General features: G+C 42.5%; 1 protein-coding gene across 1 annotated transcript in view; it reads left to right on the top strand.

The window, feature by feature from the left end:
• LOC110981271 (fibrocystin-L-like) overlaps window positions 1–16,222 on the top strand; it is a 71,131-nt gene that overhangs the window by 20,355 nt on the left and 34,554 nt on the right. Inside the window, exons 19-33 of the mRNA XM_022238696.2 lie at window positions 326–456; window positions 875–1,041; window positions 1,399–1,695; window positions 2,865–3,016; window positions 3,611–3,733; window positions 5,242–5,350; window positions 6,174–6,377; window positions 7,575–7,640; window positions 8,289–8,428; window positions 9,090–9,228; window positions 10,239–10,425; window positions 11,715–11,953; window positions 12,605–12,790; window positions 14,020–14,196; window positions 15,924–16,080. Coding sequence (XP_022094388.2) covers window positions 326–456; window positions 875–1,041; window positions 1,399–1,695; window positions 2,865–3,016; window positions 3,611–3,733; window positions 5,242–5,350; window positions 6,174–6,377; window positions 7,575–7,640; window positions 8,289–8,428; window positions 9,090–9,228; window positions 10,239–10,425; window positions 11,715–11,953; window positions 12,605–12,790; window positions 14,020–14,196; window positions 15,924–16,080 — 2,474 coding nt within the window. The remainder of the gene's footprint in view (window positions 1–325; window positions 457–874; window positions 1,042–1,398; window positions 1,696–2,864; window positions 3,017–3,610; window positions 3,734–5,241; window positions 5,351–6,173; window positions 6,378–7,574; window positions 7,641–8,288; window positions 8,429–9,089; window positions 9,229–10,238; window positions 10,426–11,714; window positions 11,954–12,604; window positions 12,791–14,019; window positions 14,197–15,923; window positions 16,081–16,222) is intronic.

Genomic DNA, 16,222 nt, shown 5'->3' with positions numbered 1-16,222 from the left:
TAGAAGAGCATGCCTTCAGAGGCATTGCCCAGGCATTTTCTTGGGGGGGGGGTGTGCCAGAGTCAATTTGCCAACTTGTATCTTATTTGCCAACCTTGTGTCCTATAAAATGGAAATCTGTGGTAAGCTACATTCATGCTTCAGGGGAAATGCCGACGGCCAACGTATACTGTTTATGTACCAATTCTGGATTTGCCTGCTGACCAAAGCTCTCTTTGCCACCTCGGAATTAATTATGGGGGGGGGTTTACAGGGGTGTCTTCCCCCAATTCTCCAGTCGCGACGCCCCTGGATGCCTCTCAATCAGTACCTTTCCTCCCTGCAGCTTTGCACAGCACACCGGGGTGAGATGAAAAATCGCATCCAGCTTAAGCAGCGCTGGGTGGACAGAAACGGCCAGGAACACTCCAGCTGGCAGACGTACGACGACGGGTCACTGGATTTCTCATCTGCAAAGTGAGTATGTTCTTGTAGGCTCTGCCTGTGCATGTACATGAGTTACGCGGATAGACGTCGATCTGCGGGTGGATAGTCAATCTCAGCTCCAAGGTATTAAAAAAGTGGCTGACTAATTCTCAAAGAAAAGCCAAAGGAACCCATTCGTTGACTTTCAATTATGATAGATTTTCGGTTTTATTTAGTATTTTGGCAGCAAATGAAATCAAAAGTTGAAAAGCTTTTTTTTTGGCAAGTTTGATTTTTGGGGGGCCTTTGTAGATCTTGAACAGTGACAAAATTTATTTGCATGTTGTCTCTATATTTTATGAGGAGACCGGATGCATTTGCATATTCAGTGAAGTCTTATTGTCAGCTGGAAATGCCGTATGTTACCACTGACCGTTTATTGTGTTGAAATGTCCCATTGCCTGTATAGGTGGAACTTCAAATGCATTGACATTTTTGACATCACGACCAAGAGTTCATTCTACGAGAGCCATCAGACGGGCTACCCATTATTGGTGGAACACATCAAACTGTTTAGAGCAGACGGCCAAGATTTCTTCATAGATAATTTGTACATCGGCAATGACCAGCCACAGTGTAAGCGTATTGATCAGCGGATAGAGATCAGAGGCAATGCTTTTATCACAGCTCGTTTGAGTAGTTTGTGGCTCGACTTGAGACTGAATGACTTGAAGTGGACTTGCAGGGACAAGTTATTGACTCAACCATAACAAAGATGGAAAATTACATCATTTACTTGTCCACAAAAGTAGTAATACCAAATCTTTGATTTTTTCCACTACAATTAAGAAGAACTTAATAAGTGATTTTAAGCATTGAGGATTTCGCAGTGCTTGTTTTGTGACTAGTATGAACGGTGTTGATGTTCATTTTACACACTGTAAATGAAAAAGGCTTCACTGTACGTGTGTGATTTTCTGACTGTTCTATCAGATCTCCGCACAAAGCCGGCTGTCCAGCCAAATGGCATCTTGGTAATGGACGTGAATGTCAGAAAGCGAGGCTACAGCTTCGACATCACGTTCACCTCGGGCAAATGCGGCTTTGGCTACCCGCTGCTGTCCGTCAAGGACGCCGTCAAAACTGTGGACGAGAAAAACAGAGCTGTTTACACAAGCACTGCCTGGCCGAATGGTGTCAGCATCTCGGTCACCCGCCAAGAAAATGCATCAGAGCCAGTCGGCGGAACCTTTGGTCTCAGTTTGAATGGCAGCGAGCCCCAAATCGACGGTCAGTCATAATTCACATTTTCATAATGGAATAAATATGTTCTTGGCCAGTCTAAAGGTGCCTTTCCACATGTACTTTTTTTGGGTGCGTTGCATACACGATGCGTTCATGCGTTTCACTTTCACAGAGACACAAAAATCGACTCCACTATCATGACACACGCGTGCGTTGCGTTCAGCCGTCAAAATGGCCCCGGGAGCAGTTTTGACGGATATGCATCACTTGACGTGGGTGTTGATGTGCATATGGAGACAGGTGAATGGACACTGGTAATGCCCATGCCAAAGGCAAACGGACACAGTCAGCCTTCATTCTCCTGAGTCAGTCTAAGACCAACCAAGCACATATTTATTCCCAGTCATAAATGCCTTTTTTGTCAGAAAGTCAAAACAAGTTTAAAGATTAATACTTGCAGCGATTTTCTTCAGCAACATTTTATGGTCTACGTGAGTAGTTGTAAACAACCTCCTTACATGAAGATTCCCGCATGCATGGTGTGCATTACATGAGCTGGAGTGCAGCTGGATGGAGAAGTCTGGCCACATGACAGGCTTTTAGCCAATAGGAATGGCTGAAATGTTATTTTTGAGGTTATTTAGGCATGCAGAGCTACAGAGCCTCACTGACTAATCGCTGACCACTGACACAAGTCCTGTGGGAACTTCTGTTCAAGGACATAGGGGCAAAAGTTTGCTGGCAAAGTGTGACAATTATTTGGGAATTTAAGTCTCCTTTCAGTTTAAATTCAATTGGTCAGAGGGTTTGTTGCACAGCCCAATGGCATCTCAATCTGCAGGAAAATATGAGAATTAAAAACCTTTTGCGGAGCAGAACTCCAAGCATGGTTTTTTGGTTTGATTTGTCCATGTGCAAGTGAATCCCACTCAGAGTGACACAAAGGGCAGGTCCGACATAAGAAAGCATTCACGAAGAAATTTGAAATATGCTCAGCTTCTGTGAGTTTGTAGCACAAATATTTACTGTTTTCCAAATCAGCAATTGGCGATGGCGCTTCCAATCTTGGATTTCACAGACCTGACTGGGCACTAGAATGGCCATTGTAATCCTCTGGTCTGTGAAACACCAAGCAGGGTCTGTTGGAACATCGCTTGATTCAAATGCTTAAAATGCAAATACATTGACATATCAGATTTTGTTTGCGACAATAGTTTCGTTCGAGGCAACAGCAGGAAAGCTGAAGGAACTTCTGGAAGGCAGTTTTGATGTGGGTACAGTGAAGGTTGGCAGACAGGGCTCATGTATGGGCTACACGTGGAGCATCGAATGGCTGTCCAAAGGAGGAAGTCATCCACTCCTGCAGGTAAGAGTCATTAATGCTCCCTTTATATAACTTGTTACCCCACCCCCCCCAAAAAAAACCCACACTACCACAGTAATTAAGACCCTGCCCAAATTAACCAGTTCTGGTAGGAAGCAACACTTGTTTTTATGGGACCCATGACTGTAACCACTAATTACTGTAGTCACGATTTGATCCGCATTGCCATGGCACTCATGCCCTCCTTGTTTCATATTTTGTTCTCTCGGGGCTTCTGGCAGGGTGGGCCACCGGCTGCCAAAATTTTATGCTGCCCTGCCGAAGTTTTGCCTCCCTGCAAAAAGTTGCAGTGCCCTGCTATTTTTTTCATTGGATTTTTCCTTATTCTTCAATGGTTACACTGTTTATCTACTGTATGCAGAGGTTTACCACAGTCTGCAGATCGGACATACGGTCTGCCAGCATTAATGCTCAGGAGTATAGCAGTAGCGCTTATAATCAAACTGTTCTAGATACAACGTAGTTATTTTGATTTATTCATATATGCAATGTGACATTATCCATTCATATAATAAAAGTATACCCACAATATGAGTGTGCCAATGATGATATCGTTTCATCCTCTCATTTTGCAAGGTGGACGGTGACAACCTAACAGGCAACAAGGTAGACGTCAATGCCTCAAAATCAGTTGAGGGTCAGTTCCTTATGGGGCCTATCCCAGGCGAGTTCTTGAGGCAGCTGTACGACAAACCTCAGGTGAGTCAAGACATTGCTCGGGGCTTAGATCGGCAGAGCAGAACTGCCAGCTGCAGTGTCATTGCACACTGCTCAAGTCACACCGGATAAGTCATAAACATCTCGGACAGCTTGCCCATTCCTGGGTCAAGAGCGCATCACGTGGATCTTTTTTTTTTAAAGGGATAACGGTGCCAACTGGTGTGAAACACTTTACCAATTTCACACGAAATGTCGATTCTTATTTTATGGACATCACAATCCTCTTGGCCACATCAGCAGGTGCAATATAACCATTGAGTCCACAATCCTCTTGGCCACATCAACAGGTGCAATATAACCGTAGAGTCCACAATCCTCTTGGCCACATCAGCAGGTGCAATATAACCGTTGAGTCCACAATCCTCTTGGCCACATCAACAGGTGCAATATAACCGTAGAGTCCACAATCCTCTTGGCCACATCAACAGGTGCAATATAACCGTAGAGTCCACAATCCTCTTGGCCACATCAGCAGGTGCAATATAACCGTTGAGTCCACAATCCTCTTGGCCACATCAACAGGTGCAATATAACCGTAGAGTCCACAATCCTCTTGGCCACATCAGCAGGTGCAATATAACCGTTGAGTCCACAATCCTCTTGGCCACATCAGCAGGTGCAATATAACCGTTGAGTCCACAATCCTCTTGGCCACATCAGCAGGTGCAATATAACCATTGAGTCTACAATCCTCTTGGCCACATCACAGGTGCAATATAACCGTAGAGTCCACAATCCTCTTGGTCACATCAGCAGGTGCAATATAACCATTGAGTCCACAATCCTCTTGGCCACATCACAGGTGCAATATAACCGTAGAGTCCACAATCCTCTTGGTCACATCAGCAGGTGCAATATAACCGTTGATCCACAATCCTCTTGGTCACATCAGCAGGTGCAATATAACCATTGAGTCTACAATCCTCTTGGCCACATCAGCAGGTGCAATATAACCATTGAGTCCACAATCCTCTTGGTCACATCAGCAGGTGCAATATAACCGTTGAGTCCACAATCCTCTTGGCCACATCAGCAGGTGCAATATAACCGTTGAGTCCACATTTCATACACTCCATATCTCTACTCAGCGTCTGCTGCTTTCTACGTGACATTGCACAGCACACACATGCACGCGTATATTTCCATATAAGGAAACTTTTATTTCCTTTGTAATATCTGTGGCTTTGCTGTGCGTGGATACCAACAAGTTTGTTTCAGTGATGTCTCTGCCAGATTAGCAGGCCCATCTCGGGGGTGGGGGGAGGCCCCCTTTCATGAGCAGGTGTCTCCCCCATCAGCAAAAACCATAGCATCAAAGTTATCTGTTGTTCACGTGATGTGCTCCCTAGCTGGAATTGTGTCCCCCCCGCTGCTGGCGACGCGGCAGCAAATGTAAGGGCCAAAGAAGGAGGGTTAGGAGACGTGTTTTGTGCTAGATTGAGTGAGGTGTTTCATTTTGTGCGTGTTCGATGTCATATTGGTCACAGGTGGAGGTCATTGTCAACACCATCCCTTCCAGTTGCTCAAAAGAACAATGCACTTTTGAATTCAGCGATGATTACACAGCCAAAGTGGAATCCTCCACTCCAGCTTCAGGTTAGTTACGCAAGCTATGTATGCCTTGTCCAAGTACCACCCCCCCTTAGCACAGAAGTAACAAGCCATTGTCAGTGAGACAGATATTTCCCATGGCGTGCTAGTATATTTAAACATTATAAGCAGACAAGTAATAACAAGACCATCACACCAGTTCTGTGTGACTGGTGCTCTTGTTTTGAGGATCGCACAGCTGTGTGTCACAATTAACTTATTCTTGATATCAAACAAGGCCCCAGCATAATGTGGGCACCAAAAGCCCACGAGCACCATCAGCTCTGAGCACCGAAAGCTCACCGAGCACCACAGCTCAATGCAAAGGGGAAAGCACAGAAGTTTAAAGTTCAAGGTCATCCACACATGAACGTGTAGGATCATTAAACTGGAACATTATTGGCATAATATTGCCAGACATTATAATGAGCCAAATATCCTTTCCAAGAAATCTTAATCATTGAAAGTGATTAAAGATTAGTACGGGAGCCAGTACAAATAATGGAGGAAATTTAAAAAGGAGTTGTAATGATACTCAAAAATGAAGTGTCATCATTGTCCGATTGGATGATGTCTGTGCAGTTCATAAAAGCTATTTTAATGCTTGTCTTCTGCTTCAAGACTTCAATTAAAGGCAGGTTCATTCTTCAGGAGGATACAAAAGTGAAGCAGATTTGCCATCATAAGAATGGTTGTCGGGGGAGATTCGCGATCCAGTTACAAGGTGTCCAGAACTTTGTAAATATGCACTTGGTAAATGTGAATCGGTCTTGGTGAACCTCAACCTATTATGTTATTAGCAGCCACTGTTTTTTCCTCCACTTTCAAGGCACTGCGGGTACCAGTCTGACGTTGACCGGCTCTGGGTTCAGCACTACCAAGGAGATGAACCTTGTGACCATCGGCGGGGTCAGCTGTGAAGTCACGGCCGCCACTGACACATCAATAACATGCAGCATGGGTGAGGTGGCCGCCGGAACACATAAAATCAGCCTGGAGATTGAGGGACAGGGTCTGGCACGCTATCCAAATGGTGAGTATCCCCCCCCCAAATAAAAAACCTTCAAAGCCGTCTTTTTTGTTACTTCTAGGGTGTGTCAGAACTAGGTATCTTGGATAACTGACGGTTGATATCTGATAACTGGACAGTGTAAAAATGGCATTTTCAATTTGGAGGGAAATGACTCAAAATGACTGTCTACTCTTTTCATCCTTGAGGTGGCAAAAACATTTCAAATGTGTGAGTAGTTTCAATTTCTAACAAAACGAAAGAAAAGAAAGCGTTCTAAAATTAACATGTTTCCGGGAGCACTGTTCCCTCACACTACAAGCTGCACCACTAGCAAGTTACTTAGTTACTTCTTAGATAATGGAAAGGAGACCTTTTAATCTTGAAACAGCTTTTGGTTTTGACCATCGCACAGTGGAGCAGGAGGGAATCTGCGGCCTTGAGATATCAGCTCTTCCCCATTTTTTTAAATTGGCATGTATGTAAAGACATTCATTACGACTTCATCTGCTAATTTTTGATTCAATCCAACTCGGAGTTTTGTAGTTTGTATGTTATTTGTAGTTCAAAGCCTCTTGCGAGTTGGTCCATGCGTGTGCACTGAGCACGTCAGTTGGAAAAGTTAACATTTTTGGCTGTTCTATTTAGGATAAATTGGCATTTTTGCAACAACAGGTATATCGGATAGTCATAAACTTGATGTCGCGATTATAATACAGTGTTTTTCATGGTAAGACATTACCGGAAAAGTTCTTATAGGTTCCACTTGAAAAAAGTGCCGATTTCCTCATTTAGGTTAGGTATTGTTGAAAAATTTTAAGATAAAAACTAGGCTACATGGAAGTCTCACTTAAAATTGATGTGCAAAGGCTGTTTGCTAACAATTTGGTTAAGACCAAACAGGCAATTCAATTGCATTTTTACATATGCTGTATCCTTTCTTTCCTTTGAATGTCGGGGCTAGGTTTTTCTTTCAAGGATCTTGGTAGCCGTGCTCTACTGTAAGGGCATATTTCTGGTGAATGCAATTATTCCCATCTACATGTATCTTGATGAGGTTGCAACTCTTTAGTAGTACTGGCAAAGTGGTTGTAAAAACGATAACTCATTGGTTCTGACCGTGCAGGTTACAGTATTTGTAGCTGTTGATTTTTGTTTTCAGCTGCGGAAATGTCTGACATTCGTGACAAATTTCATGTTCTTTCTGCTCACGATTTGCAGGACCCTTGTCATTCCAATTTGAGCTTGGCCTTAGTACAATCGATCCGACTTCTGGAAGCTTAGCTGGTAAGCCTTGCTGATTGGATGTACTGTAACTTGTACATATTGATGGTTCTGTGTTGCTCTGCCATTTGGTATGGTCTTACCATGTGTCACTTTCTGTTTACCGGCTAACAACATTTCTGGTGAGAAAAAGATTTTACATTTCGTCGGTTGCATTACCAACTGACATATCTTGGATAGTTGCTGCACAGCAAACTGTTGTATCGTGTGTACAAGATCTATGGATGGTAAGTCATCACTTCATGGTGCACCAAAACTATCCTACATGTCACTTTGTGGTGATTGTGAAACTGATGATTTATTTGAATTTGGCGTCATCTTTTGGAGGGTTACTTCGTTTAAAAACATTTTTTTAGAGTCATTCATTTTATTTTGGTAAATGTTATTTCATATCATGTAAGTTCACCAAATTTGACAAAATATTTTGTTACATTTCTGCAATGTAACTGGACATGTCTAGGCACTAGTTTCATTACAGCAACTTCAAAATGACAACTGCTTGTGTGATTATTGGAAGTATTCATTAATCTCCGTCTTTTGCATATTGGTCATGTAGTTGTCTACATTTGCCATTTTGTGCAACGATTAATATTTCACCAAAATATGCTCCCAGGAATGTATGAACCATATTTGTGTTGTTTGCATTGATAGGCGGAACCAAAGTGACAATTACTGGGAGCGGATTTAGCCAAGACAAGGAGGATGTGGACGTTTCTGTCGGGACTCAGGCGTGCCGGATCGATTCGGTCAGCTACAGTGAGGTCATCTGTGTCATCGCATTAAATGCAGAGGTGAGAACAGCCAAAACATTTGACAGAGAAGAGTCACATATTCTTGTTCTGCTTTTAAATCTTGTGACTGTTGTATGCATATTGTATGCGAACAGGACCTATTGACTTAGTGATATTGACCAAATTTCATTTCATTTTATACTTTGCGGAAATATGTATTAGCTAATTACATAAGATTGGATGGCGTTTTGGTAATGCAATGCACTCATTGTAACAACTTAAATATTGCAGGAATGGAGGATAAGAGCAATCTAGTATTGTTATCATTGGGGGTTTTTTTGTTGATTAGCTCTGGCCAAGTTAATTAGAATCACCAATTGAATATTTTCAGTCCAGCGTCCAAATTTCCGACTAACTTTGTTCAAAGTTCAGATGTGTTTCAACACTGGTGACTCGTGATATCACTACGCTCAATGTGATGAGATGTGGGTATGCTCATACCGCCATATTGATAGGGACCAGCCCAGTTAGTTTGTGAGGATTGCCAGTGTCAAAAGTGTTTCCTCCCATAATTGATGCTGATTTATTTTCAGCACATAAAATCTTAATATGAATAAAAATTAATAGGCCTACATGCACTTAAATTTCTCGTTTTAGTCCATCCTGTCCTATACCTTGTGATCACTAAATGTTGTTTTTTTCCTCAATGGTTATCCGCCAGGCACCAGATTCCTCCGTGGATGCAGACGTGACAGTAACAGTAAATGGGGTGTCTAAGGATCTGTCAAGTTCTTTCACCTTTGACCCGACAAAGACACCAACTATTACTAGTATAAGCCCAACAAAATCGCATGTAGATGGTAAGTCCTGTCCCAGGCCGATTGTAGTGCCCAGAAATCCCGAACACCCAAGATTTTGTCATATTTGTCGTAAGAAGACACAACATGTAGACTCAAAAATTGGGACTAAAGCTTAACCTAGAGATCTTGTGTTTATTAGGTACTGTTTGCACAGTTTCATTCAGGATTTATGATACCAAGACAATTGATGTGTAGTAAACAGAAGTTTAAGTCAATATCGACCCTAAATCGATCTTAAGCAACATCATCAACATGGTGTTATTAGCCACTGGCCGAGTCTTAGAATATCTGACATGAACCTGTTCAAAACTGCAACTAAAACCTCAAGATCAAGAATATGGTTCTTGTGTCCTTATACAAAGGGGAAATGATTATTCATGGGGTAGTTCTGTTGCTATCATGGATGTGAAACTTAGCATTTTTATCCCTTAAAGGGTCTGTGCAATGGGATTTTAATATTCAACCCTTGATGGTGTACCTTAAGTGCATCGCAATTAACCTAACCTTCAAGTTTTGTTTTGCTGTTAAGGATATTTTGGCACTTCTCAGTTTTAATGTTATTGAGTACTTCCATATTCTTTAGCAAAACTGTGATGGCATTCTTGGGAGGAAGCCTCAGTGTCAAACTGATTTTTACACAAAAAAATGCTGGCATTTTCTTTCTGTAGACATTTTGATGGCCTAGATTTCCTTTTCTTTTGTGATTTATTGCTGTGTGAGCATGTAAGCCAACAAGAAACCCTTTGTCAGAAATATTCTAGATGAGCATAGTTTGGGTGCGAAACTTGAACAGAAAAAGCTATAAAATGAACAGTGTCTCCCCTGAATGACATCACAGCAACCATGTCCTTGGCTGTCAGGAATAGCAAACCACTTTTTTAATGTTTGAAACAAATGTACTTTTCAATACATGTAACCACAAAGGATGTCAAATAGTCTGTTAAAGTCGAAGAGTAAAAAGTGTGAAGTTGCACAGAAATATTCATCACTGGGATCCTTTTCACCGCCAGGTGGCGATGAGCTCACCATCACTGGAACAGGCTTCACTGTCTCTGGCGCGGTGGTCTCAATTGGAGAAGGGGACTGTGAGGTCACAAGTCAAACTGACACAGAAATCAAGTGTACGATACCCGAGCACAATCCTGGCACCTTCTTTCTTGAACTCGCCATCACTGATCAAGGTTTTGCTAAAACAAAGTAAGATTTCTCAGGAAGAGTTACATTATAATCCTTCTACTCTTTCAAGAACAGAATCTCTTACAAGGAGGGAAGGACAACAGATAGATCTTTGAATTCGGAACTAAGAATCACAAGAATTAGGCTTCCATTCTTTTTTTAAACCAAGTTACAAACCACTTGCCGGTGGAATCATTTGTGGAAAGTCTTACTTTTGAAAAGGGCATTACTGGCCACCTATTCAAACACAGCCAAAAGCCATGGCTACTGGCTCTCCAAACTCACGTGTGCTGTGTCTGCAGTATTTGTACTGTGTTTTTCATCACAAACTCATAGTCTAGACACTCTGAGCCCCCCGCCGTAGAACAATTATGTGCTGCAATCAAGGCCATACATAGCAGCCCTCCAAGTTCAAGTTGAACACAATGTCTCTCCCAAGACTTCTCGGACAATGTGTATGTGCACAACACCGATAAGCATTAGGAGAATTGTAGTGTCTGCTGTCAGAAGTGCTAACATATGGTATATTATCTACACACCAATGACTACCGATTGCCTGAACTTGTTTACACACCTTTTGGTTGGAACCAGTTAAGACCTGTCATAGATGCACTTACTGTACCTATCACTGACAGATTGGGGGAGGGCAGTGGGGACCATCAAAGGTGGATCGGGGGAGGGTAAATGAAGCCAGGGCTTGCAAAACAGAGCCAAAAAATGTTTAAAAAATAAATAAAATGAGAGACATTTTTTTGCTCTCTTTCTTTTGCCTTTCTCCCCAAAGCCTGTGAAAAGCCTCAAGATGTAGCCTCATCCTCAGATCATAGGCCATAAAAAGTTACATGGAAATTTCCAAAATTATAGGCCCTCAAACGAGTTTGCCATCCCCCCCCAAAAAAATGGGATCTGTTTCCCCCCTTGCAGGCCACCCCCAAAACATTTCCGTTGCTTTTGAAAAAGAATAAGAAAAAAGGCAATATTTTAGGGCTATTTCACATCCTTTCAAAAACAATTCTCCCCAACTTTAGCTTCATTTCTTAGAAAGGTCATAAAGGTTAACGCATAAAGAAATTTCCTAAGAAATCTGAATATTTGGTCTCCCCCCCAAAAAAACTTCACATCCCTGTCCCCCCAAAAATGGTTAGGGATCCACACTTATTTATGTCCTGTGATCTCTGTTCTGTCCATTGCGCAGAACATTCTAACTAGAGCATTTTTACTTTTTAAAAAAAATATTTTCTTGTATCAGATTTTTGGCTATTTACTTCAAAGACTTCGGCTTACATTTATCAGCGTGATTTCTCCAACAGCGGAATAAGTTTCCTATACGACTTGGAGGTGACAGGGATATTCCCGGACTATGGCTCCCTGCAAGGACAAACGGAGGTTGCTATCACGGGGTCAGGCTTTGGCACCAACGCCAGCGACGTCTCTGTCAGTCTAGGGGATTTGGGATGTGAGGTGAAGGCCGTGAACGACGACTCCATCCGCTGCATCACTGCAAGCTCCGGGAGAACGCACAAGGTCGACAACAGCGGCAAGCACAATTGTAAGTTTAAATAGCTCCATTGAGCCACGCCAGAAACGGCACTGTTGCCAAGGGCGGATCCACTACCAAATTTGCCAGGTTGGGGGGGGATTGTGTTTTTAAGATATTGAAAAATTTCAGAATGTCTTGAAGTTACCTTTTATGGCCTTTCTGAGGGTGTGGCAAAATTTGGGGGTTTTAACATGCTTTTTGAAGGACGAAAACTACAGAACTACAGAAGTCCCAAAAATGATCCTTTCCGAGGATTTTTCAAAGTAAGCAATTGTCCTTTTTTAAGGTTCAAGATACACATGACTCAAACACAAATGGACTCATTTGAGCACGTTTGGCAACCCTGTGCAGATCATCGTGTGATTAGGACAAACAGAAAGGATATGGAACATTATGAGATGACAATTTATATCACAGTTTCCAGAATGGAAGAGAGTAGTGGTCACAGTGTGCAGGCGGGGCATAGCAACTGGGGCGGGGTTCTGGTTTTATGTGGTTGAACACAGCTTCATAAATCAATAGAGCAAAAATTTAAGTCAAGGTATGGGCTGTAGACTGTTTTTATTCCTTGATTTCAAAATCTTAGGAAATTTTTACTTTTTTCAAATGGATATAGTGCCGTTTGGAATTAACTCTCCACGTCATTTCCTTACCAAACAGCCTATGGCTTAGGGTACAAATGGAATCCCCAGGTGCTGACGATCCTGGCCGGGGACGTGGTGGTGTGGAAGTGGACTACATTGGACTACGTGACAGGCATTACGTACTCAGTCCACCAGACAGCCACTGCTGATGCCGTGGATTACGACGGGACGGGATTCTACAGTGGCAGTCCAACTCCAAATGGTCGGTGTGAAATCCAGACTAACACATAGCATTTTCAATTACCCTACTTCACACATATGATGCAGAGCCAGACTGCCACTGGTCAATTCACTATCACATGCAGGCCGGCAGACAGGGTTCCACCCACAGTTGAAATATGCAAGCCCATAGTGAACTGTTCCCCGGGAACATGGGATCGTGCCATGCACTTTATGAAGCAATCTGGAACTGTAGCCCTGGTGAGGTATTCAGCCAACCATAATCTTAGCTTCTCATGAAGTGATGGTCTCAATTTTACATGTTGTTGAGCTTTTTAAATGATGCCTGAAATAGGCATGGCAATTGAATATGTATGACCCGTGTTAAAACAAATACAACACAGTTTATTTTGGGCGGACAGCTGATAGTTCCCCTCGGTATCAGAGGAGCTTAACTTAAACGCTTTACCCTCTCTGTTATAATTTGTTTTCCTTCTTGTACCGCCAACATCATGTCATCTTTAATACCCTAACCCTGACCATTAAAATGAAGGGCAAGAAATGCTTGGGTTCAGGGGTTGGGCCTTGCTGCACAGTCAGTGCTTACCGCATCAGCACAAAATTCAGGGGAAGACATGAGAGCTACATATTGCATTGCTCAGTGTCATTGTCTGATCCTTTGATAGCCTTTTCTGGCAAGCAAAGAGCTGCCACTGGAAGGTTGTACGGTTGGGGAACAGTTGAGCACTTTGATTTTACACAAGGCAGATTTCTCACTCACACTGACAGATGTGCATTGCTGTGTGAGTGGGGTTCCTACCAAAATGCTTTTAGGGTACCTGGGTCAAAAGCATGGTTATTTAAACAAGTGGATAGGAATTATTTCACTTGATTGTTTTTTACTTACGTTTGATGGCTAGGAGAAAGATAATGTTAATAAAAATGATGCAAAATATACCAAAGAACTCACCATTTCTTTGGTTTTGAGGCAAAATACGAGTTGTCAATGGAATGAACTCTTGCCTTCTTATCTCGCATAAACTCAAATTCAAAATCTGTATTCACTTCTCTATGGACAATTTAAGGTAAGTGTTTGGCTGCTATTAAAATCACACAAATACGTAATACAATAAACAGTAACAGGATGAATGGAAAGGCGCTTAGCTGGATTCTATTTTAGTCGATACGGCCAGTGAGTACACGGTCCTGTTGGTCCTTAACCGAAAACACATCCAAGCATGTCAGTACGGGAAGACGGTATGTTTCTTGCAGACGTGTTTGTCCATCGCTTTTCTGCTCCTGGCACCTATTACTACTCCAGTGAAGAGGTTGCCCAGAACAGCCAGCTATACATGAAGGGAGTAGTCAAAGTGATTGAGGCCACGTCGTCCTCGCACAGACTGACAGTGGAAGTGGCTGGCCATGAAGCTCAGTACGACACGAAGTCAGGTATGCAAAATGTTCTCCCGAGCTCTGGCATCATATATCTTAGCTGTGCTCACAAAGTGACAGACACCTCAGTACGTTGTGAAACAGACATTCGGAGATACATGTAATTGCATATTAATTATCTGTTTGTTTGAAAACATGTTTTCTGCTAGGTTTTTTGTAACAGGAGTGGAAAGTTGGGGGATTATCTTGTAAATAATACATGCTTTGTTGTTTGCTAATTCATACTCAGTTGTGGCAGAAATCTGTCTTTATTAAATAGCAATTCATTAATAAATTTTTCTTTTACATTGTGAGAACAGTTGAAAATGTGGAGACCTCCACTTGTTTCCTTTAGACTTACAGAGTTTGTGTCGCTTTGGAAAAAAAAACATTGTTTTGCATTGTTGGTTTACGTGCGGTATGGTCCTAATTGCCTGTTCTTCATTGTTTTAATTCCTGGTAATACAAGAATCCTGTTATAACAAAGTTATCTGCAAATCCGATATTTGTTGAAAGAAATATATACCTGCTCAAATAGAGTACTGAAGTGTGACGTCACTGTGAACCAGAAAGTGCAGTGCAAAGTACGGGCGCGTGTTGGTTCACGCGCTGCTTCTCGCACTAATGCCTTTTACCACTAATTGTGCATGTGACGTATTCACTTCGGTACTCTATTCAATTGGATGATTTACATGAATGTCACAGAAAGGAAAGGGATGTGACCACAATGGGGGATTCCCCGTACTGTGTGCCGCCAACAGATTGCCAATAGGAAGCAATTTTTCAAGGTCACAGTTGAGAAAAACATGGCTGTCTTGCCATGATTTGCATTTGAGTATGCGTCAGTAGACAGCAGTGGAAATTCTTACATTCCATGCAATGAGCGCCGAACTGGACCGAGAAACGGTGCAGTTTTCCTGGAAAAGCAGGCTCCTTTGGTAGGAACTGGTTTACAAACAGCTACGAAGTGCACACATTACAGTCGCATCATTACCAACAAATGAGCACTCCAGACCAACATGGCTCTTTTCAACCGATGAGGGGAGTGCTTCTCCTCAAGGTGGATAGGCAGAAGAAAGGATTAATTAAAACTGCTACTCAGGATACCGATCTTGTCCGAAAAAAGCAAACATCAGAAGTTCCCCTTATGCAGCCAGCAAATAGAATTTGTCGACCATAATTTCCATGTCAAGATGTGCACTGCAAAATAATGCCTTTTAGTGCAAACCTCTTGGTGGTGCCCTATACTGTGAATCGCATGTATTTCACCAACAATCAAACCATGAAGAGGGCAGAATGCACGGTACAGCTAGGAAGAAGTTTCTCGGAAAGTGCCAATCACTGAAGATTCAAGAAGCTGTGTGGGGCAGGGGAGTGGAACGTTACCCATTACCAGGGGAGCTGTGCAGAATGGGAGAGACTCCACAGTTCACATCTTCCTGTAGGCGTGGCTTTAATTATGGTTCCCCTGTTGCTGACAGCTTCATAGTTTTGCTTCCAAATTCATTGGAGAGGGAATGGCACCCCCACCTGCACACACTCACCTCACTCTGTCCCTGATGTAACTATTCTCTGTGGATTGTTGATTGAATACAAGTTTAAACCACCTGGCTTATTCATAATACTTTCCTTATTCTGTCATTTGTCAGTGTATATTTTGAGTTCCTTTTTTCGGATGTGCCAATATCTCCTCCATATCAAAATCATTGGTTAGCTCTTTTTTTTTTTTGGCCCAATTTTTCAAGGCGCAACTGCACCAGTAAGTCCAGACGCCTGTCCCGGAACAGCCACTACCATTTCTGGATGTGACACGCCCAAATCAAGCGGCGACGATGCTGACAGCTTCTACTTTGCCTATTGGATCTGCAGCACTCCAGTCATCAGCAAAGTCACCCCTAACCAGTAAGCAAATGCGCGTTCTGAGGTCATGTTCATTCAAGAAAAGAACAGGATGTGAAAGGAAATGTTTCAACTACAGCAACTTTTTACAGAGATAATTACAGTGGCTAGTGGTGGGCCCAACAGGGGCCCTGGCTCTCCCTAA

The sequence above is a fragment of the Acanthaster planci genome, linkage group LG13, assembly GCF_054643075.1.
Source record: "Acanthaster planci isolate LZ-2023a linkage group LG13, COTS_SCS, whole genome shotgun sequence".
In the NCBI taxonomy this organism is placed as follows: domain Eukaryota; kingdom Metazoa; phylum Echinodermata; class Asteroidea; order Valvatida; family Acanthasteridae; genus Acanthaster; species Acanthaster planci.
This window is presented reverse-complemented; position numbering and strand designations above follow the sequence as displayed.